Genomic DNA, 26,318 nt, shown 5'->3' with positions numbered 1-26,318 from the left:
AAACTGATCGGCTGCAAATATTTCATCTTTGGTCCTCAGGATAGGTGGCAGAATCCCCTTTCCATAGATGACCTCAAAGGGGGCTTTCCCTGTGGAGCTGTGAACTGTATTATTGTAAGCAAACTCCACCAATGGTAGGTACTTTTCCCAATCTGAACCTTGGTCACCCACGTAGCATTCCAGCATATCCAACACTGTCGAATTTGCTACCTCACTTTGACCATCTGTCTGGGGATGGAAAGAAGAAGAAAAATTCAGATTCATCCCCATATTATCAAATAAAGCTCTCAAGAATAGACTAGTCATTATGGTGCAATGCAGCCCCGACACTCCCAACAAGAATCACAATCTACATCAAATGACTGATACAAATCTGGAACTATCGGAGTTGGCTCTGTGGTCAGCTTCTCTTTGAGTGTGATGAATGCTTTTTTCTGTGGGATTCCCCATCTGAAAGCTGCATTTTTCTTGGTAAGGTCGTGAAGTGGAACGTCTATGTCCGCAAGATGCCTGATAAATCTTCTGTAATAAGAACATTGGCCTAGGAAACTACGAACTTCATGCACAGTCTTCATCTTTGGCCATTCGTGAATGGCTTAGATCTTTGCCGGATCCATCCGTATCCCATCTTTGGATATTATATCCCTCAAATAATGGATCTCTCCCAGGAAAAATTCACTCTTCTTGCTGTTTGCATAGAGCTAGTGATTTCGCAGCTCTTGGAAAACTATAGCAAGACGTTCCTGTGCTCTTCTTTATTGAAAGTAGCTGGGGCATTAGTCAATCCAAAAGGCATCACCAGATACTCATACAACCCAATAGTAGTGCGGAACATTGTATATGCACATCTTGAGGCTGTATCCTCACTTGGTAATAACCACTCTTTAAGTCTATCCTGCTGAAAACTGAAGCCCCATTTAACTGATCCAGCACATCATCACTGCGTGGAATCGGGAATCTGTTCTTGATGGTCATTTTGTTAATCGACGCACATATGGAATGAATCATCTTTCCTCGGTACAAGCAGTACAGGGGAGCAAAAAGGAGAAGAACTGGACTGAATCATCCCCTTGGACAGCAAGTCCTGCACCTAGGCCATAATCTCTCTCATTGAGTTGCACCAACTCTATATGGGGGCCTATTAGGTGGCTCACTTCCAAGAATGAGTTCTATGCCATGATCTTCAGGTCTCTCAGGGGGTAACTCCCCTGGCAAAGCGTCAGAAAAACAATGTTTATAATTTTCAAGAAACTGAAATTTATTTCGATCTGCCTCACTTATTTCAGCATGCATTTCAACATCTCTCTCTTTTACAAAAACCATGTAAGCTGAAACTACAGACTTATTTGCTTTTCCAATCGACTATTTGATACAATGGGGATAGTCTCCCCTTTATTCTTGGCAACCACACGCTGTGTTTTGTCCCTATGTACAAACTCCAATGAAGTAGGACCCCTCTGATAGCACAATCTGAAGCATCAGTTTGGACCTCAAATATGGAAAATCAAAGTCTAGTAGTACCAAGACAAGGGCATTGCCGATCACCTGCTTCAGTTCCTCGAATGCCTTCATATGCTTTTCTATCCACCTCCACTTAACATCTTTTTGGTTCAAGTGGGTGAGGGGTAGTAATCTCTGAATACATATCCACAAAGGTTCGATAGAACGAAGCCAAACCATTAAATGCCTGAATATTGTGCACTGTTTGTGGAGTCGGCCATTCCACTATTGCCTTGATTTTGCTTTCGTCCATCATTAACTGGCCACGAGCTACCTTGAATCCTAGAAAGGGTGGCGGAATCCCTAGCAAACTCACTTACTTCCTTTCAAGTAAAGCTTGTTAGCCTTGAGCCTCTCGAAAACTGAGCAGAGATGCTCTACATGCTCTTCTAAAGGGCGGGAATATATAAGAATATCGTCGAAATACAAATGTATATTCATCTAACGCATCCCTAAATATCTCGGTCATGAGAGTAGAAAACATTGCTACCGCATTATTAGCCCGAACATTAAAACAAGCCAGTCATATGCTCCATAACTCATTCGCAATGTGGTCTTCTCCACATCCACTTCTGCAATCCTAATCTGATTGTACCCGGAATGTAGGTCTATTTTGGAGAAGTACCTTGCATGCACCAAGGTATCGAAGAGCTCCCGCATATTTGGCAATGGGTATCTATTCTTGATTGTAACCTTATTTAGGGCTCAGTAGTCACGGCAGAGCAGAGCCTTAGATCTCCTTCTTCTTTACAAATAAGGCCACGGCTCCATACGGCGACTTCGATGCTCAAATAAATCCTGCCTCCAACAATTCTTATAATTAGCACTTTAATTGAAGGTTCTCTTTGTGAGAGAGCCAATATGGTGCTTTAGCTGGCGGGTCTACTACAGTGTACAATTTGATCCTGTGGTCAATGCTATGTTCGGTGGCAACTCCTTTGGTAAAGCCTCAGGCATTACATCCGAGTACTCATTAAGCAATGCCTAAACTTCTTTAGGCGTATGTTGCTTCGAGACCTGAGTGCACGACATATCGTCCTTGTCACTTTGTTGAAGAATGGTTAAATACATCAAGATACCCTTTCTAGCGGCCTTTTTGAGCTGCATTGACGATAACAGTTGTTGTCGGGTGGCGGACTCACCATAAACCCTTGTGGCCTTAACCACCTCCCATCCGCCATCTTTTCACAAAACACTTGCTCGTTGTATGCATCAATGATAGCAAGGTCGGCATGCAAACATGTTTGGCCAAGTACCACCTCAATCGTCCATCTCCACCACAGTGAATTCGCACTTGTCCTTGATACTCACTATGCGCACATTCACACCCTTCGCATCACGCACAACAGCTTGCCCAAGTGAATTAACCATTTTCACCGCCTTGCATTTCAATTCTTTCGCCTTCATGCCAATCTCTTTAGCTTTAGCCAAGTTGATAAAGTTGTGAATCACCCAACTATCTATCATAGCTCGGATTAATCAAAAATTTATATCTATTGTAATAAACTTTAGACCCGGCGCCACGACGGTCTCTTTCATAGCCCACAACATTTGAATTGGCATAATTATGTGTGTGGATGTGTCTTTTGCTAGATGCCCCTCGATGGGTTGAAGAATCTTCCGCATGGGACGATCGTGGGCAAAATGTGCACCCGAACGGATGTAACAACCACTACCTTTTGGGGTGGCCCTGCTTCTAGACGTCTTTACTGAAGCTACACTACTCTTCGGTTGTGAAGAGCTCACCTTCGCCTTTCCTTTCTGCGAGGCTATGGAAGCGAGTTTTGCCACTTGACCCAAGGAGTCACCCACATGGGCCAAAAACGTTTCTTGTCTTGCTAGAATTGCCGGAACCTCCTGTTGCCTTTAGGACGCCCTCCATCTAAACCTTTAGGCTTCAAGTGGGTCTTCACATGCATAGCAGCTCCTTTAGACAAGTGTTGTTTCTCTTGCCAGTCAGTGAGGTGGTCTACCGCTTCACACGCTTCCATGAGAGTCTTTATTTGTTGGCGCATCGGTTCATCATGTACCCAAGGTTTTAACCAAGTGATGAAGAAGTATTACCTACCCGATTCTGACATTCCTTTTATTTGGAGCATAAGTGACGAATAAGCCTTCATAAATTCCCTCAGCGTGCCGGTGTTTGAGGTTAGTCAAAGCATCCCTTGCCTTTCATTCGATGTGCACTAGTTAGGAATTGTAAACGCAAGCACTGCTGGCCATTCATCCCATGTGTTGATAGTTAAGGTGTTCCGCTTGACACACTCATCTTCCTTATAGTTGCACCACCATTGTTTTGCATTGTTCGTCAGAGAAGTGGAAGCATGCAAAACTTGCTCTTGAGGTTCAATGACTTTAGCAAGGGCTAAGTATTATGTCATATCATATATGAAGTTCTCTAATACTTTAACCTCTCATGCACCCTTGTAGGGATATGGCTTGACCTTTACCTTACTGGTTGTGCCATCCTCACACTTCTCTATGAGGCTCGCCACTTGGATCTTCACGTCACTCAGTTGCCTTTCCAATAGCTCTTTGTCAGTTTGCAACAAAATCGCAGCTTGCTCCAAGGCAGAGAGACGGGCGTCGTGCTCTCAAAACTTCTGCTTTGTACGGCTTTCATGCATTGGCGCAAATCCAGCTTCGTGACCTTCAGCTCCTTTGACCGGAACGCCGTCGACCTCATGGAATCATCAACTTCATGCAAGTCGACCATCTTTACGTATCAAACTTTGTTGCTCTGATACCAACTGTTATGGGGGTCAATTAACTCCTTCAATTTATTTTTTGAAACCTTGCACTAAACCCGCGTATGGGTCCACCATGGATCAATGTCTACTCTTGAGTCTCCCATTATATTGCCTTTCTAGGGCATGTTCTTCTCCTTTGACAAAACGGCTAAGACACGGCACTAACTAGCTAGGCTAATCGGATTGCCAACCGGTTTGTTTAGGTCCGCCAAAGATCGGCCTCCACAATGACCAATTAGTCTGCCGACTATCTGAACCGAGCTAATCACCGGACTAGTTAACCAAACTAGCAAAAGGTCAGCCTTGCACAAACATTCACTACCACTGCGAATATGCCGTCTACATAGTCCGTGCCCAGACTCGAATCCTCGACCTTGCCCTCATAAACTTGCTCGCCTAACCACTCGCCCTTAGTCAATAAAAGGATCCTCCACCCAAAGCACCAATGGAATTCTTTGTCGAATATCTGACTTAGTCCTGGGCACACCCGTTAGGAATCGAACCCGAACCAATTCCACGATAACTGTCTCAGCTCCCTCGAAACTTAGGAGGGAGAGCTAGCCGTTTGGTTTTAACATAATACCGCACTGAGCACTATGTCATGAGGTAGTCGACAGAATCGACGACTATCTCTTTCAAATTGAAGGGTGGATGTTGGCTTCATTTCATTGTCAACAAGGACCGCAGGGCACGATGGATAAATAATCAAATCACAGGAAGACTCGAAGGGGAGAAGAGAGTTCATGAACTGCATAGAGTCCCTACATTCGATGAGCCCTCGGCTTCCAAGGTTACAGACGCTCTGGGCATCACGCTACACACTCACTACACCGTCTCCTGACTTATGGACTTTAGTACTACTGCACATTACTTTTGGATTCACTCGACATCGAACAATGAGCAAAGAGGGATGACTCGCATTTTGTGAGTTCATGACTCGATTTGACCCTTAAAATTGAAGCAAGACTCACATTTTGTCAGTTCATGAACCAATTTTACTCTACAAGTATAATTTATAGACTCTATGATCTATTATATACAAAAAAATGTCTAGTACTCATTTTTGTACTTGGCATCACGGAATTGGCACTTGGCCAACTAACTTAGCCCAATTATTACTTTCCCTTTGACTTTTGTCTAACTCTACTTCGATCTCATTCGTAGTCGTTACTTTCTTCAAACCTAATTTATCACGATGCTTTAAGCTTAATGTCCCTAACATTCAATCCTGTAAATATTATCTTTCTTACATCCAACATTGATATTTTCATATATATGCGTGTGTGTGTGTGTGTGTGTGTGTGTGTGTGTGTGTGCCAGGTCAGGTGGTGCATTCCAAAGATGTGGTCAGACATTTGGGATATCGTATAGGATGGCATATCACCAAGAAGCAGCAATTAAAATGGATCTTCCAAAGACTTCAACATAAACTGGAATACTGGAAAATTTCTACTTGGCCACTTCATGTCAGGCTCAGAATAGTACAATCCATTGTAATGTCCTATGTTCAATTCTTTTTGCCTTTGCTACATTGGTCATCCAGAGATATTTCAGCCTTTATGTCTCAAGCTATGGAGATGTTATGGAGGACAAAAACTGCTGTGAAAGCATTGAGACGGATGAAGATGGAAATGGTGTGCTCTCCTAGGATGCATGGTGAACTTAATATCCTTAATATAAGATATCATGTACTTGCAAGGAAGGCGACTATGCTCCATACTTTTTTCTGCCAACAACAGCCATGGACTTGATAGCATCCATGTGTGTCAACATGAGGACTTCTACTTATGGTCATTGGACTATAGATCATTGGGAGGTTGTCATTGGGAGATTTGTAGGGAAGATACCTGGCTGTCCTTTCTCTACTACTTTCTAAGGTCAAATGGGCTCCTGACAATTGCTCGGGGACAAACTCAATGAGGAAAGAAAGTATTCATTGGAGTGCCATCTTTGACATTCCACTAGCTTTACAGGAACCTGTTCGGGCATACAATCTCATGAAATTGGGAATTAGATATATACATGATGTAGTAGATAATCAGGACTATGTCTTATCTTTTCCTCAGGCCACTGCTTCCTATGCATTGGGAATGCACCATAGGTCGATATGGAAGAAAATTGCTGATTTGTTACATCCTTCTCTACCTGTTCCCCCTGTGGCTGACACAGACAGGCTTATGGATTGGCAATTGCAACCCTCTGCTACATGCTCTCATCCTATTCCTCTACCTGCCTTGACCTCCATCAGAGCCTACAGGCTTCTTCAACCTGCTCCATGGATTCAGCAATATGCTAATACTCTGTGGCATATCAGGAAGCCCCTCTCATGGTGGCGGAAGAATCTCCAGATATTATGGAAGTGTAAAATGCCTTTGAAACAAAGACTTTTTCTTTGGAGATGCATAACAGGCACATTGTCAGTGGGAGTCACACTTGCCAAACACCGCATTGCACCATCCACATGTTTACGATGTCAGGCTGTCCCTCATTTGCTTTGGCACTGCCAGTGTTCTAGGAACCTCCTCGGAAGAATTTCAGATCATCTTCGACTCCGTTTCCTGAGTCACAGATTTGGAAAACATTTCTGGCTGTTTGGCAGATTTATGAGGTCTTTGTCTCAATACTCACTATTTCTCTCTTGGGTGAGATATTGGGCTCTTTCAACAATCTGGAGTGAGCATAATTTGGCATTCTTGGGTCGGCAGATTCACAAGTCATATGAATCTTTCCGAGCCTCATTGCGGCAATCCTTGTATGATGCCTGCCATGAGGGTGATATAGATGCTTCTTGCATAGAGCTTTTCTTTTTATGTTTCTGATCTTTGGGATACTCTCTATTTTGGAGACTTCCCATCTTGTAAATTTATGAGCATATAAATACAGCACTGGATATTACCCAAAAAAAAAGTGTTTTATATATATATATGTGTGTATGTATATATGTATATGCACATATATATCTATATGTGTGTGTGTGTGTGTGTACATATATCTATATATGAATGCAAGCATGCATGCACGCACGCACGCATATATATTTATTTATTTATTTATTTTTTAGAAAAAAATGTTATTTCTAGTGTTTTACAATCTACCAACCAAACATGTTTGCATACATACGTACGTGTGTGTTTCAAAACAACTTCAAAGTCATCTAAACTTTCCAAAATGTTCCTATTTGGGTCGTTTAGACCACGCAAGTTCTCGTATGCACATTAGCGAAGTCAGATACTATTTGCCTGAATCTGTTTGAGAAATGAAACTTGTACAACATACCTCGGTCCGTATGGTTCTACTTCCTTGATTGGGACACGTATTCACATATTGATCAAATAAGGTCTTGATGCTACGTGCCTACAGCAAAGAACCCCGAGATAGCATGAGACACAAGAGATTCTTATTTTGAAACTATCTCCACTTGTAAGAAATTCAATGAATATGAAATCTACTAGCTTGCAACATTACATACATCTTCTTTAACACAAACTTATGCTTTATCCTATTGAAACCCAAACTTGACAATACAGCGAACATATGTAGCGAGAATTTAGCTCCCTCCACCTAGATAATGAAAGGAATATTTATGCATTATGGTATATATATATATATCTCTCTCTCTCTCCGCGGGCTCCCGTGGGACGTCTCTCTCTCTCTCTCTCTCTCTCTCTCTCTCTCTCTTTCCACTTTAGTGCAGCCTACCACCATATATGCAGCACCCTTCTGGGGGAGTGATCCCCTGATGACAGAGTGGAGGAGATCTGAGTGGCTACAGGTGACTATGGGATCTAGGATAATTCGTAGTAAGCCCTTAGTCCCATATAACATAGTACACGCATAGTTTGCCATGAGTCATGACACCGTTCTAGGTTGACACCATCTTTCAGACAATGACATTCATTCACATAGTTTGGGACCTACCTCACTAGAGACTACCGAGGCTGGCCCTAAAGTCATCCAAATGACTAGCACAGGGCAAAGCAGACTCATGGTATGCATTATATCCACATGGTTTGCCATGCGCGACATCCAGATGGATAACTTCCTCCCTTTCAGTACAGCATGGATCCGCCACCTGAGTCAATCCCATGAGATGAGATCAACTGTACCATATGGGATTAAATCTCATCCACCTGCATACATCTCAGACTTGGGGGGGCGAGAGAGGGAGACCAAGAGCTCCCCACCAAGATCCAATTCTATCACAATCACTTCCTGAGAGTGTCGGAAGAGGGATTCATCATCAGACCTGACAGAGAAGTTTCACACGCACTGAGGATCGCCATTGGATAGATGTGGGTTTCGTCCCATCAATTGAGAATTGAAGCGGGAAGAGCTGTAGGTATACCCAGAGAGAAGCGGATCTGCATGCTTTGCATATTGAGTTTGGTTGAGAGAGGAGCATTTTCTTTGTGCCTGCCCAACCTACTATGAGATCCGGGGATGCTACCACTGTCTCTACCTGGAGGAGAGCGGCTGCGGTCCACACTCACGACTGATCCACCTTCATGATTAGGTCTACATTGGGCTCTATCTAATGGAAATGCGCCGACAAAGGGAGACAGTTCGACAACAGATCACAGAGCACCAGGAGACGACCAGGCCACAAGAGATAGAGGTTGCCCGAGCGCAGCGACACGACGTCAGAGACTATGCATTTAAGTTAGCTCCAAGACACAACGGAGTACAGAAGCAGGAGCTAGCTAATATGGAGGATCGGACACAATACCGCCATAGAGGGACGCAGAGACCACGTGCGAGCCGGAGAGCCACCAGAGCACACTCTATTGAGGTCCGTCCTATCACAAATTTTCTCAAGGGAGACCGACAAGGACGAGGGGTCACTCTGGACATAGCTCAGCAGGTTCACAGATCGAGGAGACCACGTCCCCCGCCAGTGTGAGATAGCTCGACAAACGCAAAACCCACAACTCATCAAAGAGCCACCACGGTGCTCGGCTTCATTTTTTAGACACAACTCTCAATTTGCTTCAGTCTGTATTTGGTTTTGTTAAGCTCATTAGATCAGTATAGATTAGTACTCAGCAAGGGCCTTAGTGCGCCCTTTGCTCTAGCCCATTGAGGCTTATATAAGTTTTTCTTTCACCATTGTTGCTCTAACTATTGCATTATAATAATGGGAGACTAGGGTCCTCACTGGGTGACTATACCGAGGTTGTCCATGAGGAAGGCATGGTCATCTACACAAAGACGCTCTACAGCCCCAAAAGGGAGTAATCGTAGTACACGGGTACAAATGGCTTTCCACACAAGATTGGAGACCCGCAGGAGGGGAGGAGTATGAGGCTCAAGGGATCTACTTCCTAGAGAAACTAGGATACACTACCAACCTTCAATTCAATTTAAAGAAAGAGCTTTCATCACCAAGAATGAAGATCAGCTTCATTTGAGCACTGACTCTAAAATTATTTTGCTGAGATGAAAAATCGTCTTCACACAAGATGGTGTGACAACATGCCACAATGTTCCTCCACATCATTTCCTGTAAGTCGTGGCTTCCAAACCAGATTGTGCAAGCAAAAGTTTGGAGCATCATCTCCATAGCTAGATACACCCTTCTACACTGTAACATTCCTTCAAAGATCTAAAAGATGGACAATGCTAAACTCAATGTCCTACCCTCTTTCAAACAAGCTTAGACAGTGCAGCTCGAAATGGATAGATTGATAACTAATTACTAAGCTTAGATGCTCCACACCCCGCTACATGGACAAATCTGTATTGCAGAAAAACACACCTAGTTGTTTTATTGGAACCACATCAGTTTCATATTATGACGCTCTTGAGTGTCTCTCCCCTTTTCCCATTGCTTTGTTCTTTCTCTCTTAAAAAGTGCTTTCTATTCAGCTGCTCATTGTGCATACATGATTTATCCATTTCGTGAGCCACAAAAGAAGCTCTTCCTTCTCTCCTAGGCAACCTCTATGGAACTTGGACCGTTAATAAAGTCTGAGTATGAAGGAATATTCTCCCAAGTTGGCATCAGTAGAAGGAGTAGGTGTTTTTCATGACTGTTTGACCCCCTGTCAGTATTTGGCTCGTAACTTCATGCTCAATGCTCCGATTTTGACGAAACCTATATTAGTGCGAAGCTCTCTTCAAGGCACATCATCCTATGTGTTCAGTTTCTATATCAAATGTCAAATAAAAAAGTTATGAGTCTCTGTGTGTGACTACTTATTTTTCAGACAATTTTTACATCCTCAGTAAAATGTCCATAACTTTTCTCTGTTTCTTACGAAACTTATATCAGTGCAAAGCCCATTTCAAGGCGCATCTCTGCATGTACCTGAATCTTTGATATCATGTCTCTGTTAGAAGTTATAGGCCTCTATGTCTGATGACAATTTGCAGAGTGTTTTGAGCTACTTGTAGAGGTATCTATGAAGGCGGTGCAATGTTTCCTCGGAACCTACCCATCCGACCCATTCAACCCCTCCAAACTCCTCAATATATATCAATTCATGTCATATTGAGCCACAAGATCTTCTTTCAACAACGTATTTGTTGGAATATGGAAGCAAGAACTAGAAATAGAAACTGGAAATGAAATAACAAGACTGAAAGACTAGAAATACCTTGAGAAGAGTGTAGACAAGACACAAGCTAGACTGATAGATTACAATGATGTGACCCATTGAATATATGGGCCAAAGTACAAGACATAAAGCAAGAGTGCTTATGGGATAATTGTAGAAGTGCCACATGGCACACACTAAAGACTAGACTTAGACTTAGACAAATGTAGACTAGGAAATAGTACACTTAGTGTGCACTTATCTCCAACACCCTCCTTAAGTGGACACTAGGAGTAAGACAGAAAGACAAGACTAGAAGACAGACTGATAGACTGAGAGACAAGATAGAAAACATGACAGACAAATGATGCTAAGACACCCCTCCTCAAGTGATATCCTCATATGGGTCCACAAGGGTAAGGACAAGATGGATCTAAAACACAGTCAGATTGATAGACAAATAGACAGACAGACGAGACTAGATAGACAGAAGACTGACTGTAGACAAATAGAAAGACCAAGACACTAGAACCCCTTGACCTACATCATTGGTGGTCAAGGTGGTAGACAAGACATAGAAGTAATCAGAAAGCCCACTTCTCATCATGTGAGGAAGGAACAGCAAGATCAGCTGATGGAGATGTTGCAGCAACATGGGCTGAGGTAGATGCAGGAGCTGATGTAGAGGTTTTGGAGTAGCAGTCCCTCTCCCGGTGATTATCACAGCCACAAATGGTGCATGGATGAGCCTTGAAACAGTCCTTCTCCAAATGATTAGTTTTGCCACAATGGGTGCAAGGCTTTCTTACCTTAGAACTTCCTTTCTTTGCTAAAAATGCAGTGTCAGTTACCTTTCGTTGTTGAGTTCTTTCTTCCTCTTGGAGAGCATTGATGATACCCTCAAGAGAAGGATTATTATGATACTTGAAGGTAGTGACAAGAGTAGCATAGGAGTCAGGTAAGCTTTTGAGAAGCACAGCAATGGCAATATCTTCGGAGATGGGAAACTTGACTGACGCAAGCTGAACCATAAGACTGCAAAGATAATTGACATGAGAGGCTATAGTAGCTCCTTCCTGCATATGTAGATCAAAGAATGAGATCATAAGTGCAATCTTAGAGTTTTTAGATCGGGCTCCAAAAAGAGTGTCCAAAGTGATCCATGCTTGAGAAGCAGACTGTATGTCGGAGATGTGATGAATGTAATCATCTCCAAGGCCGAGCAATATGATAGCATAGGCTTTGTCGTTCTTGGCAGTGACAACTTGCTCAAATGGACCTTCCGGAGCATCACGGTGAACAATGTCCCAAAGGCCTTCTTTCATAAGATGGCACTTGATTTTGATCTGCCAAGTATGAAAGTTGGACCCATTGAATTTGTCGATAGATATGAGAGAATGAGAGGAAGATGTCATGTGGGAAGGTCTTACCTCTTGCTAGGATGCAAGGGCAATGTCTATTCCCTTACAATATTGCAGAAAATAAATGAGAGGAAGAGATCCCAGAGGCCGGTTCTCTCACCACTTTGTCAGGGCCATAGCATATGACAGCCCATCGAAGCAGGAGGAACCAGCAAAAAAAGGAGAGACTGTTCAGCAAACTGAAAGAGGCAAAGCTTAGTACCTTAATACCGGGCAGAGATAGAGGTGAAAAAGGGATGCAGATCTTCATGAAGATGGAGCTAGAGAAGTCAGCCTGTGCAGGTACGGAGAAGTCGAAGAAGTCAACCTGTGCAGGTATGAATTCCGTACAGTCGTACGGACTGTATGGACTGCAGACAATGTACGGACGGCGAGCGGAGTACGGAGTACGGCCGACGTACAGATGACGTGCAGCGTACGGACGACGGCGTATTGGCGGCGTACGAACGGCGGCGTACGTATGGAATACGAGCGACGCTGTACGGATAGCAGATACGACAGCAGGTTTACGAAGATCTGGCGCTGCAGTAGAGAGTTGCGCAGATCTGGCGTGACAGCAGATCTCGCGCTCAGATCTGTGGCTGAGCTACACAGATCTGAAGCGCAGATCTGGCGCAGAGATCTGGAGCGGCGCAGAGATTGGAGCGGAATGGCGGGGCAGAAAGAGAACAGATCTGCAGCGGGGGAGAGAAGAGGCAGATCTGAGCGGGGGAGCAGATCTGTATCTGAGGACAGACTTGAGAAGAGAGAAGAGGGGGAAGAGAAATCAACCTAGCTCTGATACCATGTTGCAATATGGAAGCAAGAACTAGAAATAGAAACTGGAAATGAAATAACAAGACTGAAAGACTAGAAATACCTTGAGAAGAGTGTAGACAAGACACAAGCTAGACTGATAGATTACAATGATGTGACCCATTGAATATATGGGCCAAAGTACAAGACATAAAGCAAGAGTGCTTATGGGATAATTGTAGAAGTGCCACATGGCACACACTAAAGACTAGACTTAGACTTAGACAAATGTAGACTAGGAAATAGTACACTTAGTGTGCACTTATCTCCAACAGTATTGCTCTTCTCTTTGGTACAGAACGGCTTGGAGAGATTATGGCCTCTATTGATCTTTTCATTCTCCCTATGCTAGAGTACAACATCACTTGGGATGTTACCATCTTCATTCTCATCTAAAGAAAGGAAAGAATGTGTGGTATGGTCTCTTAACATGAAAGTTTCTGTTTTATTTTTCCTTTCCCAGTAATAAAGATCTATGTCACTAAGTTTGGAGGCACTAGGAAGCTAAGAGGTGCGTGACGTTTTATTACCCCCAACTTCATGTCAAAATACCCAGCAATATCTGGAGTTGAAGCCATAATTATATTTCTGACATTTGTTGTAGAACAAGGATAGCATTTCACCACTGAGGTATTTACAAATACTGAAAAGTTACCTCATCATATGACTCAAAGAACATTGAACTGCAAAGATTGTATGATCTGTGCAACATACCATAAGTCTGTTGTCCAGCTCCAAACTCTCTTCAAGGCCTGCAAGGCCTCCAAAAGCAACGAGCAAGTGCCTGGTAAACCATATTTTTCCATGGAGGTGATCATAGTGATCATATTTAAAGGAAAGATTTGGTATCAATACAAGTGTTCAGAAGCATAACAGTAATTGTTTTTAAAAAATTATCTATTGCGAGAGAGAAGATATTCATGGCTCAAAACTTAATACTTACTTGAACTTTGGTATGACAAATTCTGTAGAACTGATTTTAGTACCATGTTCTGATGTTCCAATACAATAATCATATTTATCCTGAATGCAGTACATTTAGACCAGAATATTGACCCTTCATTAAAAATACACCAACCACTGATGGCAAATACTGTAAAGAATTAAGTTTCACTTTCCATGGTTTCAGTACCAATCGTACCTCAAATGGACATTCGTCAAACACAGCACTTAAGCAACTTGCATATCGCACTTTATAGCCCCAGTAAATGCCTGCTTGTCGTACTTCCTCAGAATCAACTATGTGTAGGACCTTCTCTACACTCAAGGCCAAAATTCAATATAGTGAGAAACCAATGTAGAAGACAAATAGCATCAATATACTCCACAAAGCAATGGGGTGTAAAACTCATTCAATAGGTTATATCTTAATCCAAGCACCCCTTTAATGACACTTTAGGATCATTCATATATCCCATTAACAGAAAATTTGAATCTGCCAGCAAACACAATGCTGCCACCAGAACAAAAACAGAGGAGACCTGTATGCACAAATAGAACCATAGATGATATGAGGAGACGGAAACTTGTAACACAATTAGCTCTACTCACAAGGAGAGATACAGCTGACTCAAGCTATCAAAAGATTAGGATAATAACATGCAAAAAGTCTTAAATATTGAATACGATCGAGAGCTGAAAAGATAGTAACATTCAAAGTTCATAAATGTCCTCATATATACAGAGTGACCCACTGAAAGAAGGGAAACATATAAATTCTGCACTCTTCATACCTGCACATAAGATCATCTTCTCTAGGCTTCAAAAGCCATGCATCTTAAACATACCACATAAGCTGATCAAATATCCAAATGGCTACTGCAAAAAGGAATAACTCAAGGTTTTCAGGCCCATCATAGGGCTTCATGTCCTATGATTCAAGATTACTGACACGAAAATTAGTTCTTTTTAAAGCCGTCATTTACAGAGTACCCTATTAGCATGAGTGTGCCTGAGAACACTGTATTGAAAACCCCATTGTCGTTCAACCCTTTTACGAGAACGACTCCATTGTCAAGGAGAACCCAGAAGCTTGATGCATCTTCTCATTTTGGGCTATGTCTAAGCAGCCCTCAGTGACTGCACTACAAAATCCAAAGATCTGGGAGCCAATTTATGATCTGTGTTCCCCTTCGGAAAGTAGTATTAGATATACCTAGATGAATCCAGGAACATTCCTAAACTCATCGTCTAAAAACACAACATAATGCAATTTCAATCTCACAATAGTCACTCATAAGATTGAAAACCATAAACTCCATCACGCATACCAAGGACTAGCTACTATGACATCCCCACTGACGTCATCAGCGCCCAACAGTGGGTGTAGACCATAGTATAAAAATATGCTCTCACACATACAAATCCACACACCCACACATACTTGAGCATCCATTTATACAAAGTCTTTGTACTGAGTTTCTGTCGGCACTCCGAAGGTGAAGGGCAAACTCAGCCATGACGAAGGCTAGCACTAAAGGAGAAGGCTAATCAAAAAGTAGTCCAAATCTCTTCATTCAAGCTACAACTGCTTGTGAAGTCTAAACGATTTCATTTTAGTCACTCCCAAACGAGCATCTAAATCTAGCTGATAGGGCAACGCACCATTTAAGATAGAAAGAATTATCGCAATACCAGCATTCCACAACTTGGACGAAAACTTCACAAGGTGAAATTTGCATGTCTGCTAATGCGGCAGAAGCATATACCTAGATGTAGAGGTTAATGCTAAATTTAGCTACTCACTAATGTCGTTCAGTGGTTGTTTTTAAATACCGACATCAATTAACCTCAGCCAAGGCAGCAATGGGCAATGAATCTGATGACACTTAGACTACAAAACACGAAAAACAGCTGCCAAATACTTTTGACGTTGAAGAGGAAAATGGACAGCAATTGGAACAGCCCAAAGCACATGACAAAGGCAAAGACAAGCCGGTTGATAAAGACAAACAAGTTGCTAATTAGGGGTAAGCAGCAGATAGTTGAGCAATGAGAAGGAACCTCCACCTGCTACTTGTTTTTGCCAGATTATACTTGGATCCAACAAAGGACTCAGAGAACCAGAAACCCGGGTGAGACACCACAGATGGACCTACAAGGTCACAAAGAGTAAAAAAGCTAATTGGAAGATACTCAAGCTTCTCTAATGTTGCATTTGCAAGTGAAATACAACATTTGTGGGAGAGATGCAGATTGACACACAAGAGACTATACAAATTAAAGAATCCAAAAATTGGCAAGAAGCCTTAGAGTCAAAATATAATTCCGTTATGAAAAATAATACTTAAGAATTATGTGAGTAAGGGTTACAGTCAGTCACATAGGATGTGTTGACTATTCAGAGGACTTTGCACCTGCGGAAAAAAATCAATACAATTAGAGGGGTGTGTTACAAAAAGGCCGGCCTATCTTCCATATGGATGTCAAAACAAAATTTATAATGGCTACTTGAAAGAACAGGTAAATGTTTTAACAGCCTGAAGGTTTTATTCAAAAGGGACATGAGCAGCTTGTGTGCAAGTTGAAAAATGCTTGGTATGTCTCAAACCAAGCACCTAGAGCACAGTATGCAAGGATCAATACACACATCCTTCAGAGAAGATTCAGATGAGCTTTGCTGATCCAAATCTTTTTAGTTTTAGAAAAGAAGCAGATTTTACGCTTGTTATTTTCTAATGGATGGTGTAGTCATAGCTGTCAATAATAATGCACATGTAGCAGCAGTAATAGCTGATTTATATCATTTTAGATAACTGATTTGGGTTTGATGCATATATTGCATGGATAGGGAATTCTAATACAGTCCTAGATAGAGAATGTCTCTATGGGTCGAACCATACCCTATAGAGGACCTATTTGAATAACTGCAGAAGGATGGACGGTTGATCCCAACTTCAAGGTGAGCATAGTATATACTTAACGCGTCTCAAGAGTTGTATGCAATTGGCCAATAGGTCGAGTATCATGATGTATGGTGTTTCTTTTTTAGTTTGTTTACGTTAAAGAAATGTGAAAAGTTCATGTCTAGGTATCTTAGAAAAGGGCAAATTCAGGCCAATAGTTCGCCTTGGGGTGCCCCTATTCTTTTAGTTAAAAAGAAAGATGGGTATATGAACTTATGAGCTTGTGCATATATTATCGAGCCTAAAATAAGATTTCTACAAAAAATAATTCTCCAATGCTCTAGCGATTGATGAGCTATGTACAAGGAGCCACGTATTTTAGTAAAATTGACTTACGTTCTAGATATCATCAAGTTCAAGTACATCTTGATAATGTGCTCAAAATAGGTTTTAGAAATCAAATGGGTCATTATACATTTAGAATAATGTCCTCTGGGTTAACAAATAATTCACAATCAGGATGAGTAGTGTATTTAGACTATATCTAGGTGCATTTGCAGCAGTCAATCTGGTGATATTCTTGTCTTTAGGAATAACAAACACGAGCCTTTGGAGCATTTAATTGCTCAAGCAACTTGTGAAAAAATCTAACTGTTTTATAAAGAAGTCAAGTACCTAGGTCATATTATATGTATGGATCTAAAGAAAACTAAAGTTCTTCTAGAGAAGCCAAGTCCAATAATGCTACAAGAGTTGCAAGCATTCCTTATTCTCTCGTTTTTTACACAAGATTTGTCGAGGATTATGCAAAAGCTGTAGCATCTATGATGGACCATCTTAACGGAAAGGGAAGTACCTTTACCTAGACTAAGCACGTTGAAAGACGCTGATAGGGTTCAATCTTCAAGGTGGTCAATCCTAATAGCCCTTTTGTACTTGAAACTGATGCAAGTAATAGGGCTGCAGGAGCTGCACTGATTCAAAATCAATGATCTGAAGCTTTTAGCAAAATCTAGCACAGCAAGACCTTTTGGCGTATGAGAAAAAACTCTATGCTGTTATCCATGCTTTGAAAACATTGAGGCACTATTTGTATGATGCTACGTTCAAATTCTCTTCGAACAAATTAGCCCAAGTTGAAAGATCAAAAGGCTAGATGTCCTGAATAGATGCAAGAGTTTGATATCTAGTTGCGATATTGCAAGGAAAAGAACAATGTTGTAGCCAACGCATTGAGTCGGATGCCAATGATTGATCAGTAAAGTGTTCCCAAGTTTCATGACGAGTACCTCAATTCCTTTAAGGATAAAAATGAACATGATCACCTTTGCTCAGATATTTCGAAAGTAGCTATATCCATAGTTGGCACTGATGAACAAATACCAGAAGTTGGTGAAAACAGTAACACTGTCCAAGAAGAAGTTGCAGTCCCTATGGTTGGTGAAACACCTATAGTTGACGCTGAGCAAACAAAAGTGGACAAGGTATATCATAGTAGATGGTTATCTACTCTGAAGTCCATTCATGTTGATGTATAGATTTCATCCTAGAGCACCACCATCTATAGGGCTTGAAAAGAAACGGTACAAGCCACCTAAGGTTTTCTCCAGAATATGCATCAGATGTTGATATAAAAGAGGCATCCACACAGACAAAAAGTTAAGTTTGAAGAAGGTGAAGTTTCTTTCAGAGTACCTGAATATTTTAAATCCCTGAAGACTCTTAAATCTCCAAAGTTGAGTTTTAACCATCCTTCCATTCAAGCTATTCAAGCTAAGCAATATCCTTTTGTAGGATATGCCCAAGGTTTACTTCTCAATACACTAGCCAAGCACTTTGGGCAAAAGGAGCATCTCCTAGTTGCTTGGGCACAACAAGTGGGTCAGCTTAAGGAATGGGCTGCTGATTATTCTTTCGATATGATACACACTATCACAAACTACTCCTCCCATTCAGCATATCCATCTGAAGTACCATCCATCAGTTATATGCAGCAACAAATATCCTGAAGTTCTCACTTATTGATTAAGAAACGTTTCCTTGTACTCAAATTTGTCCACATGTGCATGCCATTTTGCTACTGGTTCCAATGAGTTTGCATTGACTAGCATAGCCACTAAATCCCAAGCTCTAAATTGCTGAGTACGAGTCCATCTATACCTCATGGGATTTTCCCAATGTCAGTATCTCAACACATCTTAGAAGGCTTTGTTTCTTGACTGTCAATCCGACTCAACCAAAATTGACATGGCCTTCCTGAATCAAAAGTCCTAATATCCTAGGAGAAATTGCGCTTGGTCAAGTTTGTAACAAATGCCTACCATCAAGGAAGTCATTTTTTTCTTGGACATGCCCACGATGGTGCTCCTGATATTGAAAGGGCTCTATCAAAACATTCTGCCTTATAAAGTTGGAATTGCAAACATAATCCCCACGAAATGATAAATCTCTTCTTCAGAATTAAAAAAGCACCATCTATGTTGTTACAGACATGCTTTGAAAAAAACAAGAGAACATTGGTGAAATATAATCTGATTGTAATATAATTGAAGGGAGTTATCAACGACATTCGCTAATGCTTACCCAAACTCAACTTTCCACAACATTAGACAAAATTTGTTTGAGATAAGAAAGTCTTGTGACTCACCATCTTTAGTGTGGCCCATGGCAACTGTGACACGAGTTCCTGGCTTTAATGATTGATCAACCAGCACTTCCTGCAATATGATAGATACATAAAAAGCACTCACATCTTGTTTAAACATGTGCATTTGGTTCTGTACTTAGTCCCTAACCATAAATTCACTCTTTCAATCAATGAACCATCTGGTAAAAGAACACAAAACTTGTTTTGGTTCCTATTGACCCCATCAAGCATCTCCTCCCCCACAACTCCTAGCCCTTTTCTCCCTTTATTCGCTGCTCACTCTGATAGCCTATGTCCTACAACACTCTCATGTATCAACTGCATTACCCTCCCCCTCCCCTCAAGCAAAGAGAGTGGCATTGTAGTGCAAAAGGGGCCGGCGGCTTGGGGGGGTTATCTTCTTAACATAGTGAAGGACATTTGCATCCTCTGTAAATTATTAAAGGACATAAGCAGCATAGTATTAGCAAGAAGCTTACCATTATTCATAGCATTTGACATTCCTTAAGATAAGGGATCGTATTGATTTGTGTAATGCCAATATTGATAAAGACAATATCAAACTAAACAAGCTGAATACACAATAATCTTCACAAAACAAAATGTTGATTGTAGAATAGCTAATTAGATCTAATTCATTGGGTAATGTGACCCTCAACATATAGTGAAAGTGACGGGACGGATGTAGAGAAAGGAAAAAAGGAGTGAGAAAGGGGGGAATAGCAGAAGCAAGGGATGAGTAGGATAAGTGAGGGAGGATAGAGAGAAAGAAAGGAAGAAAGAAAGAAAGAAAATTTATTGAGTCTTGGAAAGACTGAAGGGTCTATGAGACTGAAAAAAAACCAGATATAATGAGAAGAGTTTTAAATGGTTGTAGCTACTAAGCGGCACTTTTTTTTTTCCTTGAAGTAACGCCCTTGAAAAAGGAGCACCTAAGTGGGCTATCCAAGAAAGAAAATTTATTGAGCCTAGGAAAGACCAAAGGATCTATGAGACTGGAGAAAAAAAAACAGATATAATTTCAAGTGGTCGTAGCTACTAGCGGCACGCTTTTTTTCTTGAAGAAACCCCCTTGAAAAAGAATAACCTAAGTGGGCTATCCCACAATCCTTATGCTTGAAAAATGATAGCCTAAAATGGGCGACCGTTGAAACAACCCCTACCAGGTCTAGTAACATCAGAACCTGGTACAAGCCTGAGTCCAAAACAAACCACGGGTCACATCCGCAAACAACCCATAGGGTCGCAGCTAGCAGCTCACCTCCCAACCATAGGATCAGTACATCAAGCCACCCTTGAGCTAGAGGTTTAGACCACCACAGAGATCGAAGTCCAGATGTGTGTCCTGCATCTTCATCTCACAAAAGTACACACGGAGATTCTAGAGACTGACTAGGTGAAAGATTGCAAACTAACAGCAATGCTAATGGAAGTGAACAGCAATGCCAATGGAGGTGAACACATATGTGTCCAAGAAATATCTGTGTCCATTGGTGGACATCACAAAAGTACCGAATCAGGCTTACGCTTTGATAAGCCTTTACCCTAGTTAGTCCAGTTGTGGACATAACATTCTCCTTCCCTTAAAATAGGATTTATGCTGACATAAATCGAGGTAGGAGAGTTAAGACAATAATTCTAAGACTATACTTCTCAATCCTTCATTTGATTCCAAATGGTAGTATCTGTAAGGTACCCCTTCAAAGGAACTGAGGTAGGAGTGTTAAGACACTGATTCTAAGACTATACTTCTCAATCCTTCATTTGATTTCAAATAATAGTATCTATAAGGTACCCCTTCAAAGGAATTTTGGAATCAAGACATTTACCATGCACGGTAAATGGAGAAGTATTGGTTCTAAAATCTTCTGAGTAAATTCAGAAATTGATTCTGAATTTACTACTCAACTCTCACCGAGATATGAGTATACTGCATTCAAAGTCTAGTTGAATATATTGATTCTGATTTATTTCAGAATCTATTATAGTACTGTAAATATGCAGAAAAGCACTCAACTTTGAAAGTAGTGAGTAAGTTACATTCAACACTAAATTGAATGTTCAGATTCTAATTCTGCCCAGAATCAAAATCAATTTGAAATCATACACTGTCCTGTGCAAGTAAACTCTTCTTTCAGATTTTATTCTATGTAGTATTTGTAGGGTAGTATCTGAACTGTAAAACCCCAAAATCCATCTGAATTCCCATTAAAAGAACTTTGTGCACCTAGCAAATGATGAAATCAGCTTACAGCACTATAAAACTTTCATAACAAAAAGTTAATGTGACTCACGTACAAAAAATCATTTAGTAAGTTAGCAGTCACCTTACCCAATATCATTTGAACATTAGCAATCCATTGGGTACGACTTTTAAGTCATACTCGCCAATGGAAAAAACAAGATACTGCAATCTATCAAGCTACTCAAGTTCTGAGTTAGAACTTCTTAAAGTGATCAGCTTTACCAGTGCCAACCCTATTTTGAATGTTATACCAAATATGCAAATCAATTCCCTTCCACAAATGAATCCTGAGGCATCCATCATAATATTTGTAGCGTCCCATACGACTACAGACCACCCCTCAGAATTACCTATCTCGATCACCGAGTGTATATACCTAGATGAATCCAGGAACACTTCCAAACTCATCCTCTAAAAACACAACATAGTGCAGTTTCAATCTCACGATAGTCACTCATAAGATTGAAAACCATAAACTCCATCACGCATAGCAGGGACTAGCTACTGTGACATCCCCACTAACGTCATCAGCGCCCAACAGTGGGGATAGACCATAGTATAAAAATATGCTCTCACACATACAAATCCACACACGCACGCATACTTGAGCATCCATTTATACAAAGTATTTGTACTAAGTTTCTATCGGCACTCCGGAGGTGAAGGGCAGACTCAGCCATGACGAAGGCTAGCACTAAAGGAGAAGGCTAATCAAAAAGTATTCCAAAATCTCTTCATTCAAGCTACAACTGCTTGTGGAGTCTAAACGATTTCATTTTAGTCTCTCCCAAATGAGCATCTAAATCTAGCTAATAGGGCAATGCACCAATTAAGATAGAAAGAATTATCCCAATACCAATAGGCCGCAACTTGGACGAAACTTCACAAGGTGAAATTTGCATGTCCGCTAATACGGCAGAAGTATATACCTAGATGAATCCAGGAAATTTCCAAAGTCTTACGACATAGTGCCGTTTCAATCTCACGATAGTCACTCATAAGATTAAAAACCATAAACTCCATCAAATCTCACGATAGTCCCTCATAAGATTGAAAACCATAAACTCCATCACGCATAGCAAGGACTAGCTACTATGACATCCCCACTGACGTCATCAGCGCCCAACATTGGGAGTAGACCATAGTATAAAAATATGCTCTCACACATACAAATCCACGCAGCCACACATACTTGAGCATTCATTTATACAAAGTCTTTGTACTGAGTTTCTGTCGGCACTCGGAGGTGAAGGGCAGACTCAGCCATGACGAAGGCTAGCACTAAAGGAGAAGGCTAATCAAAAAGTAGTCCAAAATCTCTTTATTCAAGCTACAATTGCTTCTGGAGTCTAAACGATTTCATTTGTCTCTCCCAAACGAGCATCTAAATCTAGCTGATAGGGCAGCGCACCAATTAAGATAGAAAGAATTATCGTAATACCAGCAGGCCACAAATTGCATGAAAACGTCAAAAGGTGAAATTTGCATGTCCGCTAATATGGCAGAAATATAAACCTAGATGAATCCAGGAACATTCCCAAACTCATCCTCTAAAAACACAACATAGTGCAGTTTCAATCTCGCGATAGTCACTCATAAGATTGAAAACCATAAACTCCATCACGCATAGCAAGGATCACCAAGTGTAGACCTTTGTTGGATCTAAGTTCAAATGAATCACGATCATTGAATCTATTGCTAGATTCTAGAAAGTCATTTCAAATTTTCTCGTCTCTCCCTCCCTTTGATAAAAATAAGGGATCCCAAACCTATATCACAATACCATGGCCATTAGGGAGAGGTATGGGTGGAATCTTCACATCTAATAATCCTTTGCTAAGGAATCTACTTCATATCTCGTTTATTCAAGACTGGGTTACTTCATCATTTGAGTAGCAAGAAAACGTATCCTATCCATTCCGAATCCATACAAGAGTTCTTAGGTCAACAATACTTAGTATTCATATCATGTGCTTAATCCAAAGCACTGGATGCACTGAGTTTAAGAAGTTCCTTTCACAATCCGGCTGTTATCAGAGTAAATTCTCACTCCAGGAGGACTTAGCTGATCAAAAAGTTTACCCGGATGACATAGGCATGTCATCTAGCAAAGGTCTTAGTCTTTGTTTAGACAACTTACCGACATTCCTTAGATTTCTTTAAAAGTGGGTTAACCAATCACACACTCTTCCTGTCACCATCACTAAAAGTGACAATTCATGGCTGATTAGTCACACCATGACTAATCATTCACTCTTGGCCTCAATTCCCGTGTCCCACACCACGACAATCCATCCTGTGGTTGCTTGGCCAAGAAGTGAATACCAGAGGATATTCAAACAGTTGCAAAACAAGACTTAAGAACAAACATATACTTCTTAAATTCATCATAGAACACAAGTTACTTTAAATCCTTTCCAAACATATGCTTTAAATATAGAGAATTTCAAACTTTTCTTTTAGAAAGGATTCAAAATATTGCACATGAACTCAGGAGAAGACATTATCTAGTAACAAATAACGTAATGGACAGCCTGCACTAATAATCTTTACAATGCACAAGAACATGCATATCACCCCACTTAAAAAGACAAAATGGTGGACCTCATTAAATTGGCTTGGATTTGACTAATTTCTCTTCCAAAAGAGGCTTTTTGAAATACTGAACCCAACACTATCTTCCCTATCTTCTTTAGTCAACCCTGTCGTAGCTAGCAGAGCAACTTTTCAAGCAATTCTACAAACACATCATTGTTTGGACTGGTTATCCCAAAATCGCTGTCCCTTCAAGGTGCTGCACACAGCTCCAGATGTCTAAGGGGCAACTATGCCAATTGATTGCAGTCCAATATGCACACACTTAACAACTTCTCAGCTGTCCCAAGCACTCCCATGTTGGCAGCAGTCCGTGTATGCAATCAGTGCCATGCATGGCTTGCATGGAGGTCTAGGCTGTGGGCAAAAGGAGTGACCCAGAAACCACCAACTTTTCCCGACCTTTTAGAACTTTTCTAAAAGGCTTGGTGTTCGAGAAAAGTACTTTTTTTGAGAGTATCCTTCTAACTCAGTGGGATACTTTTGGAGAGTACTCCTACATGCATGCATGCATGTATCTGCTTGTTAATTTAAAGGTCATGTGGTAATCCCACGTTAGCTTGCCTGTCAAGTATGCATCCATGCACACTCTGAGCTTGCATCAACCATGCATGACACAAATAAAGGTGTAAAGTAGAGATCTCAGCAGTTTACACTGCTTAATTCACTTGCCAAGGCATGCAGCCCCAAAAAGTAAGTGCATGGCTTCATGCACCATTACTTTACCATCAAAATAGGACTGGCCTGCATGACCTTCAATTTACTTTAAATTCAGCACCAAGCAAACTATCATGAAGGCTCTGCACACCCACAAATAAGTCTAGATGCAGCCAGCCACCAATCAAGTCGCAATGCAGCCCTTCTTTTGCAAGTCGGGGACCTGGAACAGAATCGCAACTGTTCTTGGCTCACTTAGCCTCTTCATACCATCAAAATTTGATCCGTCGGACCTTCAGCCAGCTCTGGAACAGAATCGCATTTGATACAGGCTGTTTCTTCTTCAAGGCAGAGGCAAAAATCAGCAGGAAAACCCTGCTACACTGCCACCCTGTCCATCAGCCTACAGCCGAACAACTGCGACCTGCTCCTGGCCCTGCTACAAGCGCCTAATGCTTCGCAGGGTCTTATGCAAGCCTGCGAACAGATCTGCCACATCAGCCCTCAGCTTCCGGCATATCTATTTCTGAACATTTGCCTTCCTTTCCTGCAGTTTTCATCCGACAATCCTCCCTCATCTTGCTGTGAATTCACTCCCTGCTTCTCTTTTGACCTTCATCTAGCCCTGCAAAGTGCAGAAACTTGCAGATACAGCCAGTTAATCAAAAAACGAGATTGCAAACAGTCCGAATTCTAATTCGCAGGCATATCAAACCAAGAAACTCGAGCATAACACAATCTCTTCTCCTATCTCTACCAGGATATGTGCATCCTTTACCAGGATAAGCACTCCCAAGGGGATCTATTCTTTCCCTCACTGCATCAGGACTCTATGGAAACTCGAAGACGGCTCTGATACCAAACGAAACAACCCCTAGCGAGGTCTAGTAACATCAAACCCTGGTAGGGTAGAACTTCAAGCATGAGTCCAAAACAAACCACCGGTCACACCCACAAACAACCCATAGGGTTGGAGCTAGCAGCTTGCCTCCCAGCCGTAGGTGCAGTACATCGAGCCACTGCCTAGCACTAGAGGTCTAGACCACAGCAAAGAGCCAGCCTCGAAGTCCAGACATGCGTCCCATACCACATGCCCTTTCCTCTAACTGCTGCTCCCAGGCCAGCAAGTCTATCTTCAAAGAAGCGCACTCCTCAAACCCTAGATAATGAGCTCTTGGCCTACACTTATAGAACATGCCCCCCAACTATTTTTAGCTATGAGCCTATACTTTAGCATGCAAGAGTGAAGTAACTTTACTTTACTTTGTGGTCACCCTTTGCCAAGTATAGCTCAGCCATGCCTTGCCTTTAGCAAGCTAGCTCTATC

The 26,318-nt window shown here is 41.4% G+C and overlaps 1 protein-coding gene across 4 annotated transcripts in view; it reads right to left on the bottom strand.

Annotated features, from left to right (window-relative positions):
* LOC147884895 (methyltransferase C9orf114 protein) overlaps window positions 1–26,318 on the bottom strand; it is a 78,682-nt gene that overhangs the window by 14,852 nt on the left and 37,512 nt on the right. For all 4 annotated transcript variants that reach the window (XM_087397108.1, XM_087397107.1, XM_087397109.1 and 1 more), the window contains exons 6-10: window positions 19,495–19,564; window positions 14,144–14,259; window positions 13,946–14,025; window positions 13,717–13,786; window positions 7,527–7,604 (exon numbers count right to left, since the gene is read on the bottom strand). In XM_087397108.1, coding sequence (XP_087253234.1) covers window positions 7,527–7,604; window positions 13,717–13,786; window positions 13,946–14,025; window positions 14,144–14,259; window positions 19,495–19,564 — 414 coding nt within the window. The remainder of the gene's footprint in view (window positions 1–7,526; window positions 7,605–13,716; window positions 13,787–13,945; window positions 14,026–14,143; window positions 14,260–19,494; window positions 19,565–26,318) is intronic.

The sequence above is a fragment of the Dipteris shenzhenensis genome, chromosome 26 (assembly GCF_047967505.1).
Source record: "Dipteris shenzhenensis isolate YYH24624 ecotype China chromosome 26, Dip_SZ_1.0, whole genome shotgun sequence".
Lineage (NCBI taxonomy): Eukaryota > Viridiplantae > Streptophyta > Polypodiopsida > Gleicheniales > Dipteridaceae > Dipteris > Dipteris shenzhenensis.
This window is presented reverse-complemented; position numbering and strand designations above follow the sequence as displayed.